The sequence below is a fragment of the Erythrolamprus reginae genome, chromosome 4 (genome assembly GCF_031021105.1).
Source record: "Erythrolamprus reginae isolate rEryReg1 chromosome 4, rEryReg1.hap1, whole genome shotgun sequence".
In the NCBI taxonomy this organism is placed as follows: domain Eukaryota; kingdom Metazoa; phylum Chordata; class Lepidosauria; order Squamata; family Dipsadidae; genus Erythrolamprus; species Erythrolamprus reginae.
In genome coordinates this window covers 80,391,130-80,403,047 of record NC_091953.1, presented here as the reverse complement: position 1 = coordinate 80,403,047, position 11,918 = coordinate 80,391,130, and the positions used below count along the sequence as shown (strand labels likewise).

Genomic DNA, 11,918 nt, shown 5'->3' with positions numbered 1-11,918 from the left:
TCTATCTATCTGTTACATGTTTTTTTTGCTGAATTTGAAAATTAAGGGAGACTAGGATAGATCTATTTCGGCCTTATTTTGGCCTCATCAGCTAGCCATACCCACTGGGACTTGGAAATATATATATATATATATATATATATATATATATATATATATATATATATATATATATATATATATATATATATATATATATGTAGTATATACACTGCTCAAAAAAATAAAGGGAACACTTAAACAACACAATATAACTCCAAGTAAATCAAACTTCTGTGATATCAAACTTCTGTGATATCAAACTGTCCACTTAGGAAGCAACACTGATTGACAATCAGTTTCACATGCTGTTGTGCACATTCAACTTTGTACAGAACAAAGTATTCAATGAGAATATTTCATTTATTCCGATCTAGGATGTGTTACTTGAGTGTTCCCTTTATTTTTTTGAGCAGTATATAGGGAGCCTAATATAGATCTAATTCGAGGTTGTTATGCTCTCGGTCAGCTAGACATACCCTTACCGGGATTTGAACTTGTAGGCTTCTGCGTGGAAGGCAAGATATTTACTTCTAAACTACAGGCTCGCCTCCGAATCAGAGAAACACACACAAACATACAAACACCACATTATCAGTGGCAATTTAAAAAGACCGCAATCCCCAATCCGCCGGTAACACGCCAATCCCCTTCTCCTTTCTCTCCCAGAAGAGCAGCAGTCGGGAAAAACAGGGCTAAGTAGGCGCCTCGCTCCGTCAAATGTAACTAAACAGGTGCTGTACCTACCTACCGCCACCGCTTCTGAACAGTTTTTGATCAGAAGCTTTCGTTCAGTTGGGGATCTTTCCCCCTCGCCACCCCTCCAATACGCGCGGGGAGGTTGCGCTTCTTGGGGAGCGGGTCGCTCGTGTGGTTTGCGAGCGGCAGCCTTTCAAGGGAAGCTAGAAAAGGACCCCTCTCCCGCTGCTTCCTCGCCGCCTGCTTTCTCCACGCGGGCGGCGGCGACGGGAGAGGGGCCCTTTTCTAGCCGTGCCTCTTTTCCTTTGAAAGGCCACCGCTTCTTGCAAATCGCACGGGCGACCCGCTCCTCAAGAAGCACAAGTGTGTGTGCGTGTGTGTACGGGGGGGGGGGGCGCTTGGCTTCAGATATTTTCGGCTCCAATCCTCGTCATTTCCGCCAGTGGGGGGAAAGGTGGGCGCTGTGCAGGGGGAGAGGAGCAGAGAACGTGCGACAAGCGCGCGGATCCGGAGAGAAAGCTGGCGAGGGAACAGCCCAGGGGGCCGCACAGTGCAGGGAGAAGAAAGCGCGAAGGGAGCCGGACTCGAGGGACGAACTGTACCCCGGGGTGGTTAAGCCCCACGAACCTTCAGCTCTCACCGCCGCGGTCTGAGCAGCGCCAGGACCTATTTCCAGCATCCTGGCGCTGCAGGTCGCGGGGGGTGGGGGCGCGGCAGGCTGTAGGCGGCGGAGCGTGCAACTGCCGCTTTCTCCGGCTCCCGCTGAAGCACCGACAGGAACGGAAAGCTCCAGAGGCACACACTCATCCACATGCACCGCGCGCCCACGCAGGCAGGCAGAGAAGAGGAGCCTGGAGAAGAAGGAGGAGGAGGAGGAGGAGAAGCCGATTTCGGGGCACATTTTCAGAAACGCGGCGTAGTCTCGTAAACGCCGGGAGCGGAATTCAACGCCCATCGCCCGTCGAGACCACCGGACTCTGCTCACTCCCATCGCCCTTTCCACGGCCCCCGAAAAGAAGTGCTTCTTGTAATCCCCCCCATGGCGCTCATTATGGAACCTGTCAGTAAATGGACGCCGAATCAAGTGGTGGATTGGATGAAAGGTAAAGAGAGAGCCTCGACGGCAGGGTTTCGCCTGTTGCCGAAAGGGCGGCTTGTGGTTATCCTTTCCTGCTGCTAGTCTTTGGCTTCTAATGATGGGTTCCCCCCCCCCGCCATAACTGTTACGTGTTTGGTATCATTCGGTTGTGAGAATTGAAGCTCGGATAACAAGCGGGTTGCAGTGTGCGAAGCGACTCCTCGCGGGTTTTCTCAGCGTTAGATTGTAAGCAGAAGGCAGAGTGCAAGGGAGCGCTCTTCTCTGGGAAAGTGCATTGCATTTGATTTTGCTTAGTTAGGGTCCCCCCCCCCCCGGTTCCTTTGGGCGCCCACGACAGATAGACAGGCACGTCGCGGGAAGAAGAGCGAAGCCCTCCCGGGCTGCTTTCGTGCATTCAGATTGCCCTGTTCAGAAGGCAGGGTGGTGATGGTGGTCAAGTTTTTATTTCATCCAACATTTAAGATTTCCTTTCTGCCTCTTTTCTTATGCCTCTTATTTTACTAGAGAGCACAATATAGGGATCCCCACTCAACAATTCTCTGCCGTTACCGCGCCTTGTTAGGCAGTGACCCAGCAGTTAAATTGGCTGGATTATTAAAACTTTTCACGAAGGCATAGCAGAATCCTGCAAAAAAAGACTGTTCGGAAATAATGGGGATGAAAAATGCAGTGTTGCGTTATAAAGACAGTGAAGAAACCAACGTGGGGATATTTTTAAGGGTCTTAACAATTGATGGGGCGATGTAAGCCATGGGAGAACACAATCTCTAAAGCCAATAGGCAGGACCACATTTCACAACGATAAAACAATCCTTGAAGTGCGGTGGAGGAGGAGGACTAGGGAGATAATAGAGACCAGGTGCCAGAACATAGCAGTGCCTCTTGAGGAGAGGGTCTGAAACGGCAGCATGTCATCCTGTCTAGGAACAGTGAATACAGTGTCAGTATGACTTAGCAAGAAGCCAAAACCAAGATAAATATGGTGTGACAACCAGAAAACGATGTTCTGGAATATTGTGGGGACAGCATTGGATTGGAAGCTTAGTGATATCACAGATCTTGGAGACAGGTACTTAGTGTCAACATAAAGAAGTGCTGTGTGAGGTTAATTTATCTAGGTATGTTTCTGTGAACTCGTAGAATATTCTACAATATGTGACAATCTGTATAGCATCCATTAGAATCTTACACGGAACAATTTACCCTGCTACTGTTGAATATGCCACTTATTTTCCTTTGCAGTCAGTCATTCTGTTGATGCACTTGTAGCTTGAGAAGAAGCCAAGCAGTCATTTCACTCTACTTGTAAGCAACAACTGACTCACTGTGACTCACTTTTAGCAACTATCCTCTTTTAACTTTTATCCCAGTTGACATTTCTCCACTTCTAATAGTGGCATATTCTTTCTTTTAACATCTGTATAAGCTTTCTTTATTTTGACTCTCTAAAACTTTTCCAGTAATTCCATTTTTTCTGTTTTATTACATCAACCAGAAACTGTTGCACCAATTGCAATCATCATGGCTTTTAAATAACTGAACCATTGATCCCAGGCTATTGCAACCCTTATTAATGAGGGTAGTAATTGTATAGATAATTAGCTCAAATATGTTGCCTTTTTTGACATGAAATTAGGAAAGTGATTCCATTTCTTACCACTTCAGTGAAAGAGTTGAAATGTAAATTTGTTAATGTGTAGGCAACATTAAATACCACTAAATTGTATCTGACTGCTTTGTAACCATAGTAGCAAAAATTAAATTAGTGGCTAAAGGCTAGAAACTTGGAAACCATTGGGTTGTAGTCCTACCTTACTCAGTCAATTGGATGACTGAAAGAGTCGTTTTTTTGTCAGCCCTAGGAAGAAGGCAATAGAAAACTGCATAGACTTTGCCTGACGAAAAGGCAAAACATGCACACATTCAAACATAAATTGGGAAACTGTGGAATTGACTAGTAGCTATGGAGAGTGAGACATTTGCTTTTTAAAATTATTTCTAATATTTGCTTTTGTGACCAGTGATTTCAGAATATCAGTAGGATTTAATGCCTTTTGAATAAAATATGCAATTAATACAAAATATAATTTTTTCATACAAAATACCACTCAAATCATGTCATTTAATTACTTCAATATATATATGGTATTTTTCAGAGTATAAGACCCATCTTTATCCCCCCCCCAAAAAAGAGGGTGAAAATCCCTCCTCTCAAAAGGAGGTTTCAGAGGCTGAAAAAAGGCTTTGAAATCGAGCTTCAGAAAAAAAGCCTCTGAAAAGAAGAGAGCAGGAAAAAAAGCAAGGTACAGAGCTCACAACCAATGAACCTGTTGCTAAAATTCACCTCTGGGAACAGCTGATTGGGGGTATTCCATGAGGTTGATCCACCCGCCAATAAGCTTTTTTTCTTATTTTCCTCCCCCAAAACTAAGCTGTAAAGGCAGCAATGGGTGGTGGCGAACCCCGCAGCCTGGATCAGCTGATAAGCAGTATTCTGGGAGGCAGATCCAACCACCAGTCAGCTGCTTGTGCTAAATCAGACTGTGCATGAAGCTGACCAGGCTATTTGTTGTTTGCTGCAAGGAGACAAATTGCTGGAACATAGAGGCCGAAGGGTGAGAGCTTGTAGGTAGATGGGGTTTTGGCAACATTCACTGTATAAGATGCACAGACATTTCCACCCACTTTTGGGGAGGAGGAGTGCATCTTATACACCAAAAAATATGGTAGCTAAGCTAAATCTCTCTTGTATGAATCTGAAGAGAAAGAGTAAATGAAATTTTTGCCATGTTTCTTATGCATTTTATTATAGAATGCATGAGTTCTAATTTTTTCAGTCTCTCCTTAGGTTTTATGTTGTTTGACAGTAATTCCAATGTTTTCTTCGTAGTGGCAATGGTCCCCTCCCATAGTCCTATGTATTATGATTATTTCTACTTAGAAATAAAGTTTGCTGAATTTTGGACTTATTCCAGGTGAATGATATTATAACTGAAGTTTTCTTTCTTAAACATATTTCAGTCAAGAGTACTTCTCTGACAATAAATCTTATTCTACAAAACTATTATAGTTTCTGTCTTAATAAATTATTTGGCTGAATAGAATGAAGAATGAATGAAAGTGTTTCCATCCTGTTAATCTATTCATTAGAAATGTTATTGTTGGGTTGAAACTTAAGTCTGGATATACCATTTTTATAAACAGTTATTCTGTCCTTGTATTATACAGCATTGCAATTTCTTGACTCTTCGGTTGTGTAATATTCATTAGGTTCAAATGGGTAATCTTAAACACTTTCTACGTAACTAAATTAATTTGTTTTCAGAACATCAAATTTCATTACACAAAATGAAACAGCTTGGTTTCTAATAAAGACTGCAGAAAACATTTTACGTACAGCTTATTTAGTATTTTCAATTATTTATATACTGCTAAAATTCTCGTGTTTGTTTGATAAACTTCAACCTAATCCTAACACCACCATAATTAATGGATGAAATAACATGGTTTTGTGTATACATTAGCATAAGAAACTAAAATAAAAGTCTGAACCAAGATCTTGAATCGCTGCCTTTTGAAATCATCTCTCCAGGAAGGACAGAGCTGTTGTAATATTATACCTTTAGATAAAGTTTAAAAAAATTTTTTTTTATTACGTTATTTACATTAAAAGAGAAAAAAATATAATACAAAGCAAAGAAAAATGAGAAAAATAAAAAAATAAAACACAAACAAAAACAGAAGACCAAAGCACTAAACAACACACTAAAAACTATGATATAACCCATAGGGTTCTCTTACAGCCATTCGTATCAACAATTGATATTAATATAATTTGTGTAACTTACGTACAGTATTTCTATATATTTTTTCCAATAGTATCTTTATAACTCAATAACTACAGTTATAGTCTCATATACAAAATATCATTTCTATTGATAAGTTGAGTATTTACACTTTTGTTTATTTTATTTATTTGTTATTATTTTCCCCTCCTTTTCAACCAATCATAAAACAAATTCCCAATTTCTTAATATTCTGAGTCTTCCTTATCTTTTAAGGATATCATGTCCAGTTCTGCACATTCCATAATCATTAATCTTAATTAATATTCAGATACATTTTCCCAGTCTCGTTGGAGGAAGATGCTACCTATAGTACATATATAAATTCTCTTTATAAGATGCTGATCTAGTCATTTTAAAATTTCTATTCCAAATTGCATCCCCCTGTTCTACATTGATGGTGTATTCATTTTTTTTGCCCAACTAATCATGTTTCCTTTAACTACTTCCATTTTATAATTTAGTAGAAATTTATATAATTTAGTTACTATTTTCATTTTTGGCCTAATAAGAGTTTATCTAATTTTGACTTTTCTTTTTGTATTCCAAATTTTAGATAAGTTAAAATTGAGTGGCACAAAAATACTGTGGTTTATTTATAGTCCTGGAATTAATAGAAAGGCCTTCTAAAATCAAACAAACTAAATCTGTTTAGTTCATAATATATACCAAGAATAATCAGATTCATCATTCAACAAACTCTTTTGAAGATACATCATGATTGATAATCTTTCATATCAAGAAAATCTCAGAACAGATCTAAGTTCAGATTAATGATTTTGAAGATAGGTTTGCCTGTCTAATGTATTAATGCTTAGTACTTTAAGGTGTAGAATGTTAGCATCTACTACTCTCCTAGAGGAATGAAATATTTTAGAAAATATTAAAAAGGCAGAATATTATATTTCTGGATGAGAAAATGAAGAAACATGTTTTAGGCAGGAAAAATCTCAAAGTAGCCCCCACCTTTGTCAATGTGCCATCAATGAATGGGTCCAGTTCACTCATTCCCCCAATTTTGTTAATAGCCTGGGCCAGTCTATTTTACATAACAAAGATTTACCCCCTTCAGGCAGACCCATTTAGCAAACAGAAACTCACCACATGACACCTGGGAAAATTGCATCAGCCAAGCCTACAAAGTTAGCTAAGACCCCTTGGGAGTCTGACAGCCAGCAGGATACATTTCTTACACAGGAACAGGAAACACTTAAGGTGGGGCCCAACAGTGGGTATAAAACTCAGGCACACTCAGCATCTCAGCCCTTCTCTTCTTCTTCAATATCTTTGAGGCATGTGATCCCGTTTTTCACCAGGATCTCAAATCCTGTCCTGCTGTTCACCATTAAAAGCATCTTTACAAACAGCCACCATACTTCCAGTGTGCTTCCAGAACCTAACCCAGAAGGATATTTCTTACAACAAAAGATTGGCAAATATTAGTACATATGTACATTTAATCTCAGTAATTTAATAGCTTTATCTAAATAAGTAGAAAAACATTTTAAGTTTACTTCAAACAAGAGAATCCTTGTTTTTCTGCTGTAAAGCATCTAGTGTGAGTAAAGCCCTGAATTTTTTTATAGTCTTGTATTAATTCCTGCTCCCTGAAACCTTCAGAAGTTTGTTTTACATTGCAAGCTCCTATTAACCATTGATGACATCTTATATATAAAGTATATAATATATGTATGAGTTTAACTTCCAGCATTTTCACTAAAGAAACTACCTGCTATGTCCAATTTGGTTTTCATTAGCCAATATGACCCAGATTTGTCCCAGAAAGAAGATTAATTTTTCTCGATCCCATTATGTGACATGGATGCTGCACTAGTCACCAAATTTGTATCCCAAACAAAATGTCAGCTATATTGAGCAATATTCATCAATTTAATGATATTAGTTTAATGATATCAGTTAGATATACTTTTCATCTTAATATTCTGCTCTTCAGTAGTGAATTCACCGAAAATGTATACTATAATTGTCATATGTTTCACATGCAGCAATTAGAAAATCAATAGCTGAAGTTATGTTTTGAAATTCATAAAAGCAGATTTTAGGTTTATATTTTACTAGGACTGCAAATAGTTTTTTTTAAAGATTACAAAGACTTCTGAAATGTTTCAGTAAATGAAATACTGTAATGCTAAAATAAATTTTGTTTCATATAAACATTGAAATTGATTTGTACTACATTTTGTGCTACATGTGGTTTCCTTTGCACTAATTGTAGTTTGGCATTATGTCTGGATTTGTATATTTGAGAGACTTTGAAGAAGCTCAAAAATCTAAAATATACTGAGATGAGAGTGAATTTTCAATCATTAACTGATCACTAAACAGAAGGAAAATGGAGAGAACCAGTTCTAAATTGCAGTTTCTCTTTGCAGGTTCCTAAGTAATTTTGTATTGAAATTTGTTTTCCAATTTCCTGAAAATTTTCTTTCCAGGAAAACAAGTTTTTAAAAAAATCAATCTTATTGTTTGAATTTTTAAGAAATTTACTGGATTTTATTTTGATATTGCTTTCCAATTTAGTTTCAAAGCAGTAGAAGGAACCAATGTTTTTTTGTTTTGTTTTGTTTTCTTAAACATTTTTCTGTCAACTTCTCTGTTTTAATTTTGGTTGAAGCATTTCTGTTGGAATTCAAGAAATGTCCAATTTGATTTTGCTACAATTTAGTTTTTAAGTAAATTTTAAAGGGTTTTCTTTTTTTCTCATAATTAAATTCTGGAATTATTTCCCTACTGTATATTTTGATTACATAATAGTTCATTTTGTCCCCTTAAAAGTGATTATATTTTCTACATAAACTTTTAAGATTATCTTCTCCCACATTTCTACCTATCCAATGTAGTCCAGCATGTTAGGCATACTACAGGTCCTGGTAGGTCCAGGGAATATTTGGCTGAAGGATACTTGGAGGCATGGCTTCTCTGCCATAGTCATATCGCAGAGAAATATGTATGCCCTCTGCAACATTCTCTTCCCAGAGATTAGGATGGGCATAATCTTGTTGGGTTTTTGTAAGACCTTGAAGACGGGGTTTTGTGTCCAGGCTTGAGGCCCTGTGAGTTAAAGGCTCCATTTCCTGGTTATATTGAGAGTTGTAATTTTTCTTGGCTACTATATATTATTTTTCTTCTGTTCAGTTGTGTCTAGTTCTCAGAAATTGCATGTAGAAATCTCTAGAAATGAAAATTTGCCTCCTTTCTAGAGCTGAGAGCAAGTAACTGAGCCAACATCACACAGCTGGCTTTCTAGCGAAGATCCCTGTCTTTCTCTCTGTGTCTTTCTCTGTATTTCTCTGTATCTCTCTAGGTAGTCATTTACATACAATCATTTGTTTAATGGCTGTTCAAATTTACTGTGGGAAGCCACTCCCCTCCTAGAATAATGAAATATTTTGAATATTAGACATATATTTCCTTAAAGGAGGAATGAAAAAAACATGTTCATGGAGACAGAAAACAGCCCCCACCATTCTTAATAGCCCTCAGCAAATGTCAGCACTTAAGTGATAAATAGCTTATTGAAAACTTGATAGCTCTGTTTATAAGCAAATACCCTCACCCAAGAGCCAAACCAGGACAAAGCCATTAAGCCACAATATGAATTACCCAACACCCTTTCTGACATTGCATCATCCCCAGAAAACTTCAACCAAACCAACCAACCAAAGCTCAGTCAAAACACCTAGGAGTTGTATTTTGCCTATAGAGCCAGCTATGACTCCTACATAACCCCTGCATGGCCCCATGGGAGCATGACAGAAGCCAATAGAAGACATGTACTTGCACAGGAACAGGAAACTCAAATATAAAGCCCAGAAAAGGTATAAAAGCCACCCACTCTCAACTCCATGTGGTCAGCTGCCCTGAATCACGTGCTTGGTGGTCCCTCTTTCCAATCAGCCTCCAGTTAGTCTCCAGTGCCTTTCTCACAGCATGGAACTGAACCAGATGGCTATTTCTTCCCACATTACAATGGTAGTGAAAAAAGTGACTTATGACCATTCTTCACATTTATGACCATTACAGTATCCCCATGGTCATGTGATCAAAATTTGGATGCTTGGCAATTGGCATGTATTTAAGATATGTGATCAATCTGAAGTTAGTTGGGGGAAAGATCAAAAGCAACGTGAGGAAATATTATTTCACAGAAAGAGTAGTAGATCCTTGGAACAAACTTCCAGCAAACGTGGTTGGTAAATCCACAGTAACTGAATTTAAACATGCCTGGGATAAACATATATCCATCCTAAGATAAAACACAGGAAATAGTATAAGGGCAGACTAGATGGACCATGAGGTCTTTTTCTGCCGTCAGTCTTCTATGTTTCTATGTTTCTACCATTTGTGACCTTCTCACCTAGTTTCCAACAAGCAGTGAAAACCAGATTTACTTAATGACCATATGATTCATTTAACAACTGAAATGATTTACTTAAATGAGTCTACGGGGAGGGATGGCATACAAATCTAATAAATAAATAAATAAACTTAACGACCAAGGGAAAAGGTGTTGAATGATACAAAATTCACTTAACAACAGCCTTGCTTAGCAATGGAACTTTTGGCTCAATTGTGGCCATAAATTGAGGATTACCTATATCACTGTTATTATCTGTCTCTATTCCTTCCCTCTCTTCTTCTCTACCTTTATATATTGCATTTCTATTTGATTTTTAACTGATTTTATTATTGTTCACTATGGAAAAGATGGAGTAGTTTCACTGAGTCTTAAACATAGTCACTTGTGCATAGAAATCAGAAAGAATGAACTTGGCATTATTGTAGAGCAGACCTGGCATTTTATAGCCCCCAGGTCACATCTGACCCTTTGGCTGTCCCTGTTCAGACAGTGTGGCTTTTATTTTGAAAGTTACTCCCCTCCCCTGCATGCCTACACATCTTTACAGCCCAATTACTTCTGGCCTCCAGAGCAGTCCCACTTTCTCATTGGGCTCCTTGGAGAAATTAATACAGGGTGATGATTATGATGCCTTACAAAAGCAAGAAGCAGGATTTTTAAAAAAAGTTGTACTGCTGCTGAAGTATAATTATCCCAACATTTATTGAAAAACAAACTCTGCCAAATGAGATCTTTGTAGAAAATTTCTGACTTATCTTGATAAAAACGTTATCCATCGGAGTTTTTGTCTAATAGGAAGCCTTAATTGAGAAAATTAAAACTAGAGATAACTAGGAAAGTGAACAAATAAACTGGATTTCTTAATTGCCAGGTCTGGTAAATATGATAACAGAAGTTAATGAGAAAACAAGCTCTTATTTCAGACTATTACATTCCATTTCTTTCCATTCCATTCCATTCCATTTCCATTTGTTTTTTAACCTAGCCCTCTTTTAATTTTACTTTTGCTTATTTTTTGCCAAAAGGTTTACTAGCACAAAAGGCTTAGTAAACCTTTTGGCAGAAAATAAGCAAAAGTAAAATTAAAAAAAGGGCTAGGTCAAAAAACAAATGGAAAGGTGTCTTGGAATTTTATAGCTTGTAGCAAGAAAGCAAAGAATAAGTAGGTTATTGTAGGATACTAAGAATTTAAAAAGGACTATTGGATTATTGTTTTAAAAAATGGGGAAAAACAGATTATTCTATTCTATTCCATTCTATTCTATTCTATTCTACCCCACCCATCCCATCCCATCCTATCCTATCCTATCCTACCCTATCCTATCCATCTTGGTATCTCATCCCATCCCATCCCATCCTATCCTATCCTATCCATCTTGGTATCTACACTAGCTTTCTCAGGGAAGAAGGTAAAATTCTATTCTATCAAAGGGCAGAGCTAAAGTCTTGTTTTAGATCAGTCTTCATAAAAAGTATGTTTTCTCTATGAGGAAACTGAAGAGCAGATTAAAAGGTAAGAATCAGAGTTTCAGACTGATACTGTAGAAAAATGTACAGAAACATGTTCTTGTTTAAAGTTCAGTACAACAATTGTATTCCATAAGTTCTTTCAATCCATTCAGGGTTGACTACAAGTATCACAGATCCCAGAATGATTTGCTTATTCTAGATTCATCAAATAAAGAAATTAAACAGACTAGGTTTTGGATTTTAGAATTAAGCATCAAATGCTTATACACTGGGATCAATTATTCATATTCCTCCAAGACTATTGCTAATAGTTCATGGACTGCTTAGTTATTTACCTTAGCTTGGATTGTTATTATGTATATTGAGAATGATTAGAAATTGAACA

General features: G+C 37.8%; 1 protein-coding gene across 6 annotated transcripts in view; it reads left to right on the top strand.

Moving 5' to 3' along the window:
• The first annotated feature begins 1,176 nt into the window (after window positions 1-1,176).
• The window catches only part of CNKSR2 (connector enhancer of kinase suppressor of Ras 2), a 326,584-nt gene continuing 315,842 nt past the window's right edge, over window positions 1,177-11,918 (top strand). For 3 of the 6 annotated variants that reach the window (XM_070750725.1, XM_070750722.1, XM_070750724.1), the window contains exon 1: window positions 1,177-1,841. In XM_070750725.1, coding sequence (XP_070606826.1) covers window positions 1,778-1,841 — 64 coding nt within the window. In that variant the 5' untranslated portion in view covers window positions 1,177-1,777. The remainder of the gene's footprint in view (window positions 1,842-11,918) is intronic. The other 3 variants (XM_070750728.1, XM_070750727.1, XM_070750726.1) reach the window with 1 other exon arrangement.